Source organism: Athene noctua, chromosome 3 (assembly GCF_965140245.1).
Source record: "Athene noctua chromosome 3, bAthNoc1.hap1.1, whole genome shotgun sequence".
NCBI lineage: Eukaryota > Metazoa > Chordata > Aves > Strigiformes > Strigidae > Athene > Athene noctua.
In genome coordinates this window covers 28,775,838-28,793,102 of record NC_134039.1, presented here as the reverse complement: position 1 = coordinate 28,793,102, position 17,265 = coordinate 28,775,838, and the positions used below count along the sequence as shown (strand labels likewise).

At 43.7% G+C, this 17,265-nt stretch overlaps 1 protein-coding gene across 11 annotated transcripts in view; it reads left to right on the top strand.

Annotated features, from left to right (window-relative positions):
- The window catches only part of RBFOX2 (RNA binding fox-1 homolog 2), a 172,159-nt gene that overhangs the window by 104,708 nt on the left and 50,186 nt on the right, over positions 1–17,265 (top strand). For all 11 annotated transcript variants that reach the window (XR_012633394.1, XM_074902407.1, XM_074902412.1 and 8 more), the window contains one exon: positions 6,398–6,622. Coding sequence is in view for 10 of the 11 variants with exons in the window: in XM_074902407.1 (XP_074758508.1) it covers positions 6,398–6,622 (225 nt within the window). In the remaining variant the exon portion in view is untranslated. The remainder of the gene's footprint in view (positions 1–6,397; positions 6,623–17,265) is intronic.

Genomic DNA, 17,265 nt, shown 5'->3' with positions numbered 1-17,265 from the left:
AGCTAGGTGCAAGCTTGAATGCAGTCATCTTTTTTTTTTTTCTTTTTTTCTTTTTTTCCTTTTTTTTTTTTTTCCTCTGGTGGAAGATTAGCTTATTTAGGCTTAAGCTAACCTAATGCAAAAAGCATCACCTAAAATGCTTATATCCAATTTAAATTTTAAAAAGGATTCATACATATAAATTTTGCTCTGTTTTAACAACACTAGCATAAAACTCCACCAGACTTCTGCAAAACTACCTAAAGGTAGAACACTGGTTTTGGGAGAATTCAGGAGGAATTGCTCTTGTGCCCATGGTGGTAGAGTCAAAATCCAGCATCCTTTTCTGTTACCCCAATATGTTATAGATCAAATGAAGATCAAGCTCCAGACGTGCAGATGAAATACAAAGCCTCTTATTACTGTGTTCCTTTTCAAAGTTCTTTTATGATCAACCCACATCAAGAAAAAGTGTTGATTTTATCAGTCTGGGTCACCAGCCAGCCAGCCATGCCGGTCTTGCTCTCTGGAGTAACAGAAATGCCTTTGTAGTGTGGACTGTGGGTTGTCGAGTTAGGGTCACGTACCCCTGTGAATTCAGGAACAGGTTTGTACAAAGATGAAGAATACAAGATGGTTATATCCTTTGCATATATCCTTTTCACCTACAAACTTCCTTTCCATGGGCATTTTACCCACTCTTCCCATTCAGAAACTAATCACTAATGAAATGGCCATGACGGCTAAAGTTTTATTACTCTGCACCTTCATAAAAAAAGCTTGTATGATGTTTGAGGGCACCTGCAGGGTTCACATGCCCAAGTCACTTTTGTGGCATGACTGGGGGGTTGGAAAGCCATCATTTCATCCTGTACATCGCTTTGCCTTGTGTTTGAGTATCTTCATGACACTAAAGAGCAAAAGCACAGTTTTTAAAATCAAGGCTTAGTTTCCACATGGTGTGAGAACTACCAGTGTAGGTTGGGGTTTATCTCTGGTGTAATGCCCCAGCCTGTGGTTTTCTGGAAGGGATAATGCTTGAGTTCCTGATGGGTCTTGGAGCATCCCTCATGCTGCTTTATATCTATTTCCATTTGTGAAGTAATTTCTTGCTGAGATGTTTGTTATCATTGGGCAAATTGTGGGATTGCCTGGGCAGAGGGTTAATGCATGCTGGAGACTGGCTTTCAGCAGCCTAAGCTCATCCAAGTGCTGGTGCTCATGGCCCTTCCCTCCCCAGCTTCTCCACCCCCTCTCCTTTCTGGCTCTGGTTCTCCTCCAGCTCTGTGCCAAGCCATTTCAGCATTCTTAACTGGGAACAAAACTAACCTGACTTTTTTTTTTTCCTGGGATATGTGCTGAAATAGCTCAGTGGAAGGTGGATGGAGTGCTGTGGCTGGCAGAAGTGCACAGCTGGAGGTAGGACAGCAGCAGCTCCAACCAGAGACCCTCTGGAACACCGATCAAGAGCTCAGGTCCCACTGGGGCTCCTGCCAGAGGAGCCCTGGAAGGGGAGCCTGATACAGAAACCTTCATTTATGTTCAGCTGTGAGAAGGGGGGTGGGGTGGGGCATGTTCCTTGCTATTCTCTTGCTCCTGGGCAGCAGTGTTGTGTGTAGGCCCTTTCTCTCTTGTCTGGATACAGCTGGGGAGCAGGGCTTGGTGTCTTCTGCTGGAGTTGTTTGCCTCCCTGACAGGAGGCTGTGACCTGGGTTGGAGGAGAGACAGTGCAGTCCCTGCATCTCCCTTTGCTCACAAGGATCCGTTTCATGTGGAAGCTGAGGGCAGGCAGCGGCTCCAGGTTGAATGGTCATGCCAGGCTCTTCAGATCCAAACTACAGACATTTTTGCTGTTTAGAAAACGGTTTAGGTTAGTGCAGAGAGCAAACAGTTGTAGGCTGGAACACACGGATCTTCACAAGCAGGTTAATTGCCTCCATTAGCTGCAACTCAGTTGCTTCAAGGTTTCATAGATGAGTTCAGTAAAAGCATACCTATTAGAAACCCCATTCCACTAATAGCCATATACTCACATCTATCCCAATAATTTAGAGGTTACTAGAGTCGAAAGGCAAATTTAAGAGATTATTTGATGTTTACATGCAGTAGCTTTTCTCTGCACCTTTCTCTGATGCTTGTGACTCACAGCAGGGTTATGGATGGCACAGACCATTCACCTTGTGGCAGTTTGCATGGAAATGTCTATATAGAATTTGTACCAGTTTAGCTTTACCAGGATTATAATTTTTATTTGGTTGGTTATGCTTTAATATCTACGCATATTATAGCGTATCAATACAGAAGGGATCTGAAGCTGCATTGATATAAGGCTCCTTTCACATCCGTGTAATTACACCCATTTCTGTAATGAGCAAAACAAAACCAGCACTTCACAAAATAGACTGATCTTTGACAGGTTTATGGAAGTAAGAGGCCTTTGTGTGTTGCTGGTGTTCGCTCTTGGTGCTCAAGTGCTGTGATCTTGGATCACCACCTGCTGTCTGCTGAAAGAATTCATCCGATGTCGCATTTGCTGAACCACATTGCTTCTCATTGAGACATTATCCCCAGCTCGCACCCTTTTTCAAGATACCTCTGCGTGCGGTTACTTACTGTTCCTCTGCTTAAGGTTTGTTAATTAAGTTAAAGCTGTGTCCCCATTAGGGATTTTTCAGTGTTTTATCTAACTTGTTTTTTAAACAAAATGTGGGACAGGTTTGTACTGAGCTGTCTAGGCAAAACTCTCACTTAAGGAAGTTGGCACCTGTAAGGACATGACTGGACTTTTGTAGGGCTGAGAATAGGGGCCCAAAAGGGAAGCCCAGATGGGTATCCCATATCCCTCTTGTGCCCTGAGGGCTCCGGTGCTGGTGAATCAGATGTCAACATTTTGCAGAAGGGGAGCTGCATTAAATTCCTACCTGATCTGGATGAGTGATTTCTGTGGAAGCAGAGCAACAGCATGAATAGAAAACATAAGAATTGCTGGTTTTCTTTGAACTATAGGTTACCATATATTGTACGAAGTTTTTTTCCTTTTTTTTAGGGAGGATATGTTAATTACACTAAGTTCCAGTTTCACTGAACAGCCTTTCCCAGTTTGGTGAGCATGGGATGGCAGATAGTATGGTCAGTGCATGGCAACATAAACTCACGGAGGAAATCATTTAACCTGGAACTGCCAAAATTATTCCTGCAGCCCAGGGTCTCTCAAGCTCCTCTCCTGGAGACTGCCAGCCACCCTGTATTGTGGCCGAGAGAAGTGTGTCTCTGTTTCTGAACATTAGTTAACATTTATTTAATTCCCTGACACAAGTTGAAAACAGCAGTAGTTTTTGTGGGGAGCTGCAGCCAGGCTTTCGCTTTCCAACTCCTGTGATGGCATCCTTGTGTGTGTTTGGGGATGGTCACTGCTCTTGGACATAACCATCTCAGTCTGTTGTTGCATTTGAGTCTATGTTTAAGAGAATTTCAGGAGCTAAAACAGGCAGGACTAGCAATGCAGGGAGGTATGTTGTCAAGATTGGGTAGACAAAATACTTTCAGTTGAGTCTCTCCTACATATGGACCTTCACCAGGAAGTTTTGGGGCTTCTCCATGTTCTTTGTACCTCCTGAGAAGCTGGAAAAGCAGCATCTCTGCCTGCAGGATTTTCCCTGATGGGTTAGAAGTAGGGAAAATGAGTTCAGGTTCTATGTTTGAAGACAAATGGATTTTATTTTTTTTTTCTGTGTTAATTCTTGAAAATATTAGGTGTTGTGTAAATGTTGAAATTTCGTAGAATAACAGAAGAGGTAGAATCTCCTCTGGGTTTGGAGCATATCAGTATGCTGTGAAACCTGTAGAGATCTCATTAGGAGTCCTTTTCTGTAGACACAAGTGGAAACAGAAAAAAGAGTAATTCTAAAGCATCAAAGGAAATTAAAGTTACCAAAAAAAAATTTCACATGGGAAACATGTACATAATCATATCAAGAGAAAAATAAATTGAGGTGCAGATACTCCATGAGATTATGAAACCTGGACAAGCATAGTGGTGATAGATCTACAGATAACCTGAGACATTAAGGATAAATTTGTAATAAAAAATACGATTTTTGGTGCAATTGGGGGGAGAGTAACAATGGTATTAAAAGCACTTCATTCTGCACGAGAAATCCCTTATTTGAAAATCTTAGGAAGGTCAGAGAGAAGTAATAAGTAAAGTTACCAGGATCTTTTGTCTTGTGAGGTGTGATTAAGTTCAATAAATATGTATTACCAAAATGCCCCAAGCAACAGAAGAGAGCATTTTTCATCCTTCAAACAGTTATAGATAATTGAAGAAGGGAGAGAAAATATTTAAAAGGTTGAAATGTGTTTAAACTGGAAGAAACAGTATTAACTGAGGAATAAAAACATTGAAAATAAGACTATATAAGATCTATGGGCTGGCATTTTAAGTAGTCTAAGGGTGAGATTAAGCAAAATGCTGGAATATGTCCTTTGGGGAGCAGCCCTGCACTGTTGAGAGGACAGCAAAATGGGTTTTGTTTGTGGCTAATTAGCATTCTCTTCCTCCTATCCAGAGTACTATGGGCTTGTAAATCTAGCTTGTTCAAAGAAAATTGGAAATCATTTCAGTTACTGGATCTTTCCTGGGGTTACCCTACCAATTTTTGAAACTTAAAACAGAAATCAGTCTCATATTTAGCTCTATTTTAAACATGAGGAATGTGGAGACAGCATGGACTGTATGGAAATGCGCAATTGGATATAATGAAACACTGTAAATGAAAGAGCTTGAAAAGGAGACAGATGGACTGGAACGGTCGTGACAGGGGATAAATAGTCCGAGTAGGTGAGTGATGGGGTTGCCAATACCTGGTTTGCGGCGGGATAGCCATTGTTTAGCTTCTCGTCCTTCCTGTTTGTAATAAAGTTTGCCCTGCAGATCTTGATTATGGTTTAGGTTGAGTGAGAAGCTCCTTGCTTTGGAGCCGAGAATGGCAGGGGAGCCTGCCTTTGGCAGGGGCAGGGGGTGAACACCTGTCCTGCTTTCAGAAAATGTGCTTGCTATGTGAAAAACCTCTGCAGAGCTGCTAACACACAACACAGGTTGCAGTGGGTCAGGGGAGTGTGTGCAAGGAACTGAGCGCTGGCCATGGCTGGTGTACTTGCCTGAATTTTTCTTTCTCAGGTAAGGCTGTGGAGTTTTGTGTTTCTGCAGACAGCAAGGCTTTGCAGCAGCTGGACTTTAGTTAATGAATCTGTCTGGCGCAGGCCAAGGCTGCAGCTCAGCTTTCCTAAGTGGTATTGAATGTCCTTCCCTCTCCTTCTCCCCAGCTGTGGGAGCACATGGCCATGTGGCCCCCATGGGAGGCAGACTGGATAGTCTAATGTCAGAGCAGATTTGGGATTCAGCCAGTGTCTGAATGACCCAGTGCTAGCTGGAGGTGTGCAGCATTTATCATTGTTTCCTTTGCCCGGAAGGGAAAGCTGCAGGTAGGTTGATAAAGGGACTGAAATGTTTGTCTGGCTTCACTGGAGGTCTGTCAGCCCCTGCATGCTCTCTGCTGAAAGGCTGCTTGGTAATTCCCACTCTGCCTTTCCTATCTGCAAAATAAGGTCTGCTTCTCTTTTACTCCATTGATTTAAGCATGGTGGTGTCAGAATAGGCTTGAGCACCTTTGGGCTTTGTGGGGGAGGATCCAGGGCTGGAACAGCAGCCAGAATTTAAAATCAAGATTGGAGGGAGTGAACGTGCTCCAGGCTTGTGTTCTCAGTGTGGATCTCAACAGCTTTTTGGTGTCTTCTGCACAGTTGGCACAAAGCAAATGGGATGTTCCAGCGACTGATACTTGAGCACCCATGCTCTGTACTCTGTGCTGTCAGAGCAAAGGAGGGGGCTGCTGCACAGATCTGTTTTAAAATTAGTATTTCTTTTCTCTCACTGTAACACAACAGAGAAGAGTGTACTCTGAACCACATGATACGCTTGCTTGTGAGCAGAGCCACGAGGGCCAGTCTTAGAGAAGATGGACCCATATATGATACTTCTGGGCATTTTAAAAACCCCTGTTCTTCTCTCTGTGTTTCATTCTCCATTCCAGTGTTTCAGTGCCTGTTCCCCCTTCCAAAATAATGCCTTACTGTGCATAAAACCTTGTGTGAGATTAGAGGGGTTTGCAATTTGCAAGCCCCATAATTTGTTCTCTATATGCCACCTGGTAATGAGAAAGTTACCCCCAAAAGACTAAGAAAACAGTGTCATGGCTCAGAGGAGTGATGCATGCTCTTTTTGACAGAGAAGATAGTAGAAGACTGTGCAATATTATCGTGACTGTCACGTGAAACATTGTGTGTATCATTTCTCAGGCTGCTGTTCTGATTCGTCTTCTGTAGTATAAAGCTGTTTTCTCCTTTTCCCTCTCTTCAGGGTAACCAGGAGCCAGCAGCAACTCCTGATGCAATGGTGCAGCCATTCACCACAATCCCATTTCCGCCACCCCCACAGAATGGGATTCCCACAGAGTATGGGGTGCCACACACTCAGGACTATGCAGGCCAGACCAGCGAGCACAATCTGACGCTCTACGGAAGCACGCAGCCGCATGGAGAGCAGAGCACGAACACAGCCAACACGCAGAATGGATCCCTTGCAGTAAGTGCAGAAGGGTGCAGAGCAGCACAGTGCTTTGAGAATAAGCAGCTGTTGATTGAATTGCTGACTGTTTCTTAAGAGTATGGAGCAAATCAGCCATAGACCTGAAAAGGTGAAAGTTACAAACAAAACAGAGCTTCTGACCTTCCATTACTAGGTTCCTGTCTTTCCCCTTGTGAGTGTTCCCCTCATAAATAGGTGTCTAAAAAGAGCAGTAACTTTTTTACATGGTGGCTGTTTTGCCAATTATTAGGCCTAGCATAAAGGACACAGCCAGCATAAAGATGAACCAATAACCAAATTGTATTTGATACAAAAGGGTCAGTACATGGGTGAGCGCTGGGGGTACAAACAAGTCAGTCAGATTATATATAATTGACATCAATCCCATGACCCAACAATGACACCACATGACCAACAACGGGTGGAATAAATGGTGAAATGCAGTTTCCCATAGAAGGGACAGGAGACAATCGAGTCAACAAGCCAAATACGTAAGACCAAGGAAGCCACATACTGAATCTCTACACAGCCCACATTTACAAAAGCCAGACCTGGCTGGAGCCCAGTTCCAGGGAGGCAGGGGGTCCTTCCCTAACAGGAAACTCTGCAAAGTGCATCCACCTCACAGACAGACACTGCCTCTTCCTGCAAGTGGTCCCAGCTTTTATCCCTAAGGGGGACACCTGACCTTTGTTTATTTAATGTGGGACACCCGGGGCTCCTTTACCCAATGGCTCTCCCTGCAAGGCCGGCCGCACCCTGGAGGGAAGCTTAAAGTAAACTCACCCCCCCTTTGTGAAGGGCTGTGGGAATCACCCATATGTCAACCTTAATTTGGGCCTTGGGGTTGAAACCCCAGCATTTTACTTGGCCCCTTGACATATGGGTGGACCACAACCCTCACAGTAGCATTGTCCGAAGACAGTTCTTTACAAAAGTGTTAATTACCTTGTGTTAATTGGCAAACAGTTGAAATGAATGTGATGGAGTCAAATTCTGGAAGGTTGGCTGTACAAAGGATTGCCCATACATTGTAGGTGTAATCCTAATGTGGTTTTGTTTTCAGGAAGCAAGCAGACCAGAAAAATATTATTCTTTGACTTTTTTAAGATGGCAGGGAGCTTCAGGGGGCAAAGATAGGAGAGGACCTCTCAGCTACTGGACATCCATTTGCCAGACAAGGATTTTCACCTTATATTTTTTTGCTTTCTTCTTCCTGTGGCCTGGAACTGGCACTGGGCAACATGCTGGCAGATTATCTCAGGAAAAGCTTGATTCATCCCTTAAGCCACTTGTTCAGACTTAACTTCCTAACAAAGAGCCTTATGGTGAGAGCCTTTGGTGCTCAGAGGTGAACTTAAATCTGTTAATGCTTTCAGTTTTACTTGTAGTTGGGTGTTCGGCTCATAGAGGTTATTTTTTTTCCCCCCAATAAGTACTGATTGAATTCAGTGCCAACGATAGGAAGAACTGATAGTGCCAGTTTGAGAGTGCATGGTTCCCGGCATGTGCCTCTGCTCCTTCTGCAGTGGGCAGTGGCTGCATGGCTGACACCGCTGGTTGCGGCTTTGATAAGATATCTTTGAGTTCATCCTGGGAACACCGCAACTTCACCATCTTGAAGAAGAAAGAGTATGAATTGCACACAGTGCATGAAAGGAACTTCAGGTGCCTCAGCAAGCACAAATGTAGATGAGAAGAGATCATGCTGGAAATAAAACCTAGAGCTAGTGCAGTGTGCAGAAATACAAATCATCATTTTAGTACCGGATTGTCTGATGTTGTTCCAACCTGTAAGATCTGGGCTGTCCATCTCCAGCAAACAGCTATCTCGAGCACTGCCGGTTGGATGGGAAAGCTGGAAATAGGGCGTAAAATAGGGCAGTGGCTTTCCCCGTGTACTTTTGCTGTTCCCATCCTTGCCCAGAGCTTAAGAGCGTTTCTTTTTAGTGGAAATGATGTGAGCCTTGACCTTGGATGCAAGCTCTTGCCAACTCTCCTGCTCCTCTTCCATATTAGGAGCCATCTCCATGGCGCTGCAGGGCCAAGCTCTGTGTTTCATCAACTAATGCCGGCTGTGAGGAGCCCACAGGGTGTGGGGAGGCTGGCTAGCCTGCGAGGAGGCACTGGGAGCCGGTCTGTGGGGGAGGGAGTGTTGCTGGGAGACAGCTGGGAGGCAGCGGTGTTGCCAGGAGGCTGCAGAGGGAGCCTGACTGCCAGGGGTTATCCAGGAAACAGGCTGAATAGCACATAAAGCTTGTGCTGGCTGTTGGAAACAGGTGGGCATGTCTGGTCTGACCATTTGATGTGGTTAAATATGTGCGAGCTGAGTGTGCAGAGTTGGTCTCACAGACCATAGCTAGCCAGGAAAGGGTAAGGGCGCAGATGTATGCGTTGCTGCTGCTATGGCTGGACTGATCAAACCCAGAGGATTCCAGATGGTGGCATGTGAAGAAATCCAGGGGAAGGGGGAAGGTGCCTCAGCCAAAGGCTTTTCACATGCACAGGGTCCTGCATCTTCTGATTCCCTTTATCTTTCTGTCCAGGACTCCTGTATGAAGTTATTTTGAATCTGTGGGCTTCCTTGGGATGTAATTGCTTGTAACTTTTCTCCTCAGTACACTGATGATTGATGTAGGAACTAGGGGAAGGAAGAAGGCTCAGTAGTTACTCAAGATAAAGCGTGCTATTAAAAAACAGCAGAACGAGTTGGTTATTTTTGAGTATCTACAGCTCATGTCAAGAATCTTGTCCATCATATACACTGGTTATTGTTTGTTTAACATACATGTTCAGTCCATGTGGACTAGACTGCTGTACTTTAAGGCATCTTTTCCTTTCACCATTTTGTTGTCTTGCTCAAACAACAGTGTTATCTTTAGTAGAGCAAAAAGTCGTCGGGGGTGATGTATGATCTTTCCCTCCCATTATTGCAACTGACAAGCACAACTGCTGTCCTGTGTGAAGATGATACCCCAGACCAAACAACTGGTGGATTTTTTAGCTGCTGACTTGAAGCCTGTGCTCCCATGGGATGATTCAGAAATTTCTTCACCCAGACAGATAAGGTCTCTCTTTGCTTTTAAGAACAAGGCCTGTTCTTGGTCCAGTTGGCAGGACAGAGTGGAAGAACAAGGCCTGTGCTTGGTCCAGTTGGCAGGACAGAGTGGGAACACTCTGTGGGAGCACCTTTTCATAGAAACTTGGCAGATTTTGGCAGGCAAGTCAGATTAAATGATCTTAGTGGTGGTATATGAGTTAATAGACAGTGGTCTGGAAGCCTGACATCAAACATCAGCAGTGAATTTAAGTAAAATAAAGTTTGAGAGTCAAAGTCTATGCCTTCCTATGTAGTCTAAGAGCTCTGAGCAATGGGGCATGACTGATAGTGTCACCAGCTAAGGACGAGCTTTGTTCTGGAGGTCTGAGTGTAGTGGAAAGCATTCAAAGCTCTCAGAGCAGGGGCATGGAAAAGAAATTGGCATAATAGGTGGTGTAATACAAACAGCTTAATATTTTGGAATCTTTTTTTATTTTAGGATCAAGCCTCATCTGTGGGGCTTTGTTTCTTGCTTGGCATGTGGGTCTCCTGGTCTTCATCTCCAAGTATCTGTCATTTCTCTTGATACTGTCCCAAAGCTCAGCTGAAAGACCCAGATTAAAAATAGACTGAGGTACCAGACCATATTTGGCCTACTTGGTCTGCCTGTTGCAGACAGTCTCTTAAACCTCTGACGCTCTGCATTTCACTTCCTATGGTGCTGGGTCACCTGGTTTCTTCCCTCTTACCCCGTTTCTTAGTTTACATTAGTGTGCTTATCCCTAGTGGAGACACCCAGCACAGATAGCTGCAAGTGGAGATGCTAATTAGGCTTGCAGTACCTCTGGCAGCTGGGGTGATCTAAAGATTCACTGCTGCCAGAAAGGACAGATCTGGCTCTAAGTGCAAACTCCCACTCCCGCTTACTGGCTCTGGCATTCCTTATGTGAGCCATTTTAATTCACTGACCTGGCAGAAAGCTGTCCAGTTCTTTTGCAGGGTTAATGAATTAGAGCAGCTCTTGGAGGGATCCAGCAAATGCTGTTGTTGCAAGGTGAGCGTATGGAGTGCACGGCCAGAAGCTGAGAGCAATTGTCAGCTCTCTGCATCTCCTGGTACTCTACTGTGGAGGGAAGATTAATCATCTGCTGAACTAAAAAAGGTTGCTTGATAGTAAATGCAATGCATTTAATACTGTGAGCTGATTATTCAACTCGTTTCTCTTGTTAATGTCAGAGGGAAGAAATTGTATGTCTGTATAAATTATGGAATGCAGCTGGAGGTATAGGAGTAGAGGAATAAGTTTATGTAAATTACTTTGCATGAAAATGGCAGGTGCTGTCACCTTGGTGTTAGGTTGTCATGAACCAATATAAAGCATTATTTAATTACAGAGCATCATATCTCTTGGCTTCTTCATGTGCCATACTGAAATATCTTTAATTCGTCTGCTATACTATAAGGGATGTTGACTTTGTGATTTGTTAAAGGAGACAGATCTGTGGTGCGGGACCCCTATGTTTTGTGTTCAGAAGCAAGATGAGGAAGCTGCTTGGTCATCAGGCTGTGCCGTATACATCTAGCAAGGGTTTGGAAAGAAGGGAGCCAAGTGGCACCAAGGTTCCTCAGCTGACTTCTATAACACGTGGATGATGTTATAATGATGACTTTCCCTTGGGTATTTCTTGCCTAGTCTGAGATTGCAGAATTTTCCTCTGTAATTATTTTTCATTACTTTAGTAATTAAAGCAATTGCTCATGTGAGGTATTTCAGATGAAGAATATGTTTAATGAATATTCTCACTTGTCTTTTGATACTGCTGAGCAGGTAGACACAAGGAAGAACTAGTTTCAAATAAGTTGCTAGTTGCCAGTTGTTTGTGCACCTCAGCTTGGAAATTTCTGTCTTGAGGCAGCAAACTCTGACATTTAACATCAGGAATTTGCTTTGAGTATGAGGCAGATTATTTTATTATTTTGAGTATGAGGCAGATTATTGTCAGAACTTGTAGACTTGTGTCTAGTGAGGCAGATTTAAAAATTATTTTGGAAGAGAAATAGAAAATGGCAGATATCGTTATGTCGGAGCATATAGCTGTCGTAATTCTGCATATCTCTCAGGTTATAGCAGATCTGGAAGTAGTACAGGTAAGGATAATAGTGATGATGAAAGGGATGTAGCAGATTTTTTTTATGAGAAGAAATGAAATCTTTACTTCAAAAAAGAGCTGACAGGAATGAAGGCATATGACAAGTGCATAGAGTATTGCGTGGTATGGGAAAAAAGGGGGGAATTTTCCCATTTTTACTTACTAGAATGTACACAGGAAATAATTGTGTGCCATGTATGAAAAAACCCAGGATTTTGTTTCTTGTTTTTTTCATAGAATGAAGAATTTAGCATTGAAACTTTTGTCCATAGAGTGTTTTGGAAGTTGAGACATCAGCTGGCTCAGTTTGCTGGAAGCTGTGCTGGAGAAAAGTCACTGAACATATGCCCTGTTCTTACATCTTTCCTAAGATGCCACAGATTTGGCCACTGTCAGAAAGAAGACAGTGGGCAGGATGGACCTTAGTCTGCTCTTTGTGGTGGCTGTTCTGCCACTGTCAGCAGAGCGGTCCAGGGGTGACCACTAGCTCAGGAAGTCTTGCGGCCTCCTTCACCTTGTCAGGGCATCCCTGTTTTGTGAGGAATGGGGCTCACGAAGTGTTTGACATTATGACCAGCAGAGGAGGCCTTTCAGTGGGCTTCATTTCACCACTTGGGGAGGGAGCGGGGAAGGACACTAAAGAATCCCATAATGAAATACTGCTCAGAAAAACAAAGTCATTTTAAACATCACTGCATGGAAAATGTTATCTGACACATCAAAGATATCTTCATTGTGCAGGATAAGTAGTAGAATTTCCTATGTGCTTTTGTATGTTAGGTTCGTATTCTTACTTCAGGTGGGGTATATCTTTATTTAATGAGGAAAGTGAACAAAGTTACTTAAGCTTCAGTATGTCTGAAAACAGGTAACTAACAATCAGAAAAAATATGCCTTGAATTAATCTTGACTATATTGAAAATAGTTAAAAGCCTAGTAGAAGTTATTTGGTACATCATTAGCAATTTTTTGGTCTCTTTTTTGGCATACAGAGTGCTTGGACACATTGTTAATTGTGTCTGTAGTGTAGCCCAGGGGTTTTTTTTAAATATAATACTGCTGGCATCTCTGAAAAATCAAGTACATGGATATAATTCTAAAATTATATTTACTGCTGTTGAAAGATGATTATTAGTCCTGCAGTTTTCTGTTAGCTAAACAAGTGGTGTTTAGGCATCAGAAGTTGCCATACCCTTTGCTCTTGGATGTGTAGGAGCTCAGTCCTACTGTGTGGTGGGGCAGGAGCGGGGTTTTCTATCTAGTGCCTAATTTGTCACTCATTTTTCCACTAAACCTGCTCAGTGGGTATCTGTTTATTGGTGGGTGACTAGTGGTTTAGACACTGGTTGTTCATTAGAAGTTGCAGAGATCTTCCCACATTGTCTGCACTCTCCTTTGCGGTGGGAAGATTGCCTTTTGCCAGCCATTGTCTCTGCACAATTCTTCCAGCTCTTGTTCCAAACAAGACTTTTTGTGGGGTGTTGGGTTTTTTTTGAGATCTGAGACTGGTCTAGAAGCAGTGGAGTGAGCACAGTCTGTCTCCGAGATTTTGTAAGCCACCCAAGTCCCTTTTTAAATATAGTTATTAGTTACAGTTTGTATTTTGTAAATATTTTCTTTGCAGTGATTTATGGCTTTTAACCTCCTCATTATGATTCACAACATTTTGGACTGCCTGCTTCCTGAGGGAAAGGATGGGGGGTTGTTTTTTGCTTTTCTATAACTTGGACCTGAAGCGGTTCCAGTTCTAGAAGCAAGTGGGAGGTGGAAACGGAATGTGCTGTGTATTAATAGTGTCTGTGCTGGCCTGTCACGTTGGTGTTTGCCTGGCTTGTCAGGGAGGTGGCCCTCTGTCTCACAGATGGAGATCTGCTTGGAGCTCAGGTGGCACTGGAGCCCCTGCCTCCTTCCTTCTGAGGAGAAATCATCAGCAATTGCTTGTTCATCAGCTGCTTTAGGACAAGAGAGTCTAGTCAAGAGGTGGGAAGATGGTTGCAGAGCTGCCCCCAAACCTTTCAGAACAGCTTCATGTTGCCAGGTGTCCTTCTTCCCTTCTACACAGGTACATGCACATGTATACATCCATGCTTCTTTTTGCAACTGCCTCTTAGGTTTTCCTTACTTCAAGGGAGGAGCTGGCACAGGCCCACAGGCAGCAAGTAGTTAAAAGTGAAGCACATATTGCAGGTGTCCTGAGCTCTGATGCATTTCTTAGTGACCTTGAGCAGAGCTCAAAGCATGTGCAGGTGTGAATGACATTATCACCTGCAAAAGTATGTCACACGACTATGCTGAGGAGGTAAAGTGGATCCAGTACTGTTTCTAAACACAGGATCTTTGCTGCAGCATGTCTCTGTGTTGCCTGATGACAGACATTGAGACCTAGGCAACATGTATTAGCTCCCTTCTGAGCTGAACTGCTATCTGCAGCAGTGGAGAGGGCTGGTTCTTTGCTGTAAAGTGTTGACGTGATGCCAGAAGGAAGGAGCTGAAACTCAGTGTAGGGAGGGAGTCAGCGTGGGGAGTGGGCGCTTGGTGAAATGCAGGCTTTTATCATCTGACTTGGTCAGGGTAGTGCTGTTGCCAGTCTCCATTATGTGCTGCTGAAGAACTGGCTCCAGGTCCTTCCTTTTCATTTCCTTCCTAATGAATTAGGACAAGGAGTAACTATAAAAGAGGGGGGAGGCAAGATCTGATGAGACTTGTTTTTCATTTATGTTGTAGTTGAATGTGTGGCACTAGACAAATGTATTGAGATAATGCTATAATAGCTGGAAGTTCAAATATTACCTTAGAGCCATGGATGGTAGAAATGAGGGGGCTACAGCATCTGGAGAGAGAAGGTATTTAATGTTAAACTACTACTGAAAAACAGGGTATGTGAAAGCCTGAAAAGCATCTGGGATTCTCAGTGTAGTCAGAAAGGTAAGAGTAGACTGAGATTCCCTGTTCCTACAGTTGTTTCTCCTCTTTGGTTTTGTCTTCTTGTACGCATCACACGTGCTGCAAAATGACTTTTATATGGTGGCAGCACTCTGCCATATGCAGGAACAGCTGTGAATGTTTTTGAGCAGGCCACTGTACATGATGTATTGCACCCTTGGTAAGGAAGGACTTCTGCCCTCTGCCTGCAAACAAACGGATGGGACAGGACGCAGCTTCCTCCCCTGTTGAAACAGCAGATCCAGTCCTGTGCAACCTATGTGCGAATTTAAAGACTAAACCATTTTTGTCATCACCGTTCAGAATCTGTGCCTTTCCTCATTCACGCTGCAGAAGGTGCACTAGTGTGCATGTTTGAGGATGCACCTGTGTGCATGGGTGTTTGTCCACTTGCCAGTTCCACACAAAGCCATAAAAAACATGGAATTTGGTAAACTGCAGTAGCAGAGCCCACAGATGGTCTGTAGAGATCCCTTTTAGCGGGATGATTTTTGAGGAGTTATTTTGCAGCACTTACTTGCAGGCATTGTGTGCGGTGGTGATGGATGGGCTACCCCTGTGGTTTTTGTATTTTTTGGACAGATTTGCCCTGAGGAGCAAAAGACTCTGATGGAGTCATAAAAATAAAAGCACCAAAAAGCATAGTGTGATTTAATCGTAAGCCAGCTGCATTGATTCTTCCCCTAGGGTGCACTCTCTATATGTTTGGAGATGGATTTTGTTATAGGAGTGAGGATAGGAGAAGAGGAGAAACTTGAAGGCATCTTTTTAGATACAATCAAATGGAAGTTTCAGAGGTTGTTCCTGAAAATTTGATGTTTGAGGGATGGATGAGTCTTAGCCAAATAAAAATGCTTCATTCTGTTAGGCTTCTCCAGAGACTTGCGTGGCTCTGGGGAGCAGAGGTACTTGCAGGGCAGTATCTCTGTTCTTCCTATCACAGCTTAATTTATATTAATCGAATCAAATGTGGTTTATGCTGCCTGCACAGCCCTACTAAAATGAAATAGAAAGCTGCCACTGCTTTGTTCAGCATGACAAGACCCCAGTGCTTACTGTTTGCTTGCTCTTGTTAGTGTTTTATAACCAATATATAAGTTCAAGGTCATGTCTGTAAGAGGCATTTCTGTCCAGAAGCAGCTCTCTTAACGCTGCCAGTTTAGTTCATCTGTGAAGAGTGGTTTCTTTCCAAATACTCATGATGTGTTGTATATTGAATGATGTGCAGAGCAAGTCCAGTCAGTGCTTGGGGAGTCAGTGTGGGCAACTCCCCTGAGATTTCTTTCCTCTTTGGTACACAAATTTTGTATTTAAAATGGAGGGAAAAAAGACCCCAAAGCAGTAAAAAAAAACCCCTACTCTTTAGTTATAAGGGTAGTGTGTGTTTTTGAAGATGCCTAGTAAAGGCTGAGTCTAGCAATTACACAGTCCTTGCCTTCTTGTAGAACTTCTCGCTTGATGGGTTAAAGAAGTAGTTGGGTTAGCATTTAAAGAAATGAAATGACACTTAAAAGTGCATCACACAGGTGGTCAAAGCATGACTCATAGGAGGCTGAGGCAAGCAGCAGGAGATTGAGTGAGTGGGTGGGTGCTTTTTGAATACCTTGGTCTGTCAGTGCTTGCCTTGGAAAGGGGCAGAGCAGTAAAACCAAAGAAATTGTAGTCTTTGTAGCTTTGAGTTCTGAGGTCATTTTTCTGACTAAAGTACAAAATCCCCCATTTTCTCATCAAGCCATTGTGCAAAGGGGCCTTGCCTTTATATTTAGTGCTGTGCTCACATTTTACTGCTTCTTAGTCCAAGCCCAACACAAGTGTCTGAGATTCTCTTCCTTTTTTCTCCCCTGCTCATCATCTCTGTGGGGCCATTAGGCCTCTCCTCCAGCACATTGGTCTCCCTTATTCCTCTGCCTTCTTGCTGTACTTTATCTGTGCACAAGTATGCCTGGCACACCCTTTGACCTGCCTTCACTGTACCAGTCAGTGTTTGGAAACACTGTAATAGATTCCCCTGTTTTAGCTGTGGAATTGGTAGCAGAAAGTAGCACTTGAAATTTTTATAAATCCTGCAGTGGTAATGATTGTTTCCTGTCCCTGGGCTGACTTTTAAATGTACCAGAAAAGTTAATCAAAGACATCCATGAGCTGTTCTTATATGGATATTAACATTTAATTATAGATCTTCTTTTGGGGTAATGTTTCTCTGAAGGGAGCCTGACAGAGCAGATGCCATTTTAGCTGGGGATGCATTCCTGGTATTGGCCCACTGGAGACCTGTGGGGTTTCTATGATTGCATGAACATCCTGCCACATGAGATTAGAGTGGCGGTGCTACCTTCCAGCTTCAGCATACGAAGGATCCGCCTTATCATTAGAGCTTTCATATGGTGGCGGCTGAACGGAGAAATAACAAGGAAAAAGAGAGAAGCAATTTAAGAAAACCAAAGGCAAATATACTAAGCTAAAAGGTGATCTGAGGGGAAGGAGGCCGAGATCTCATTACTATTTAC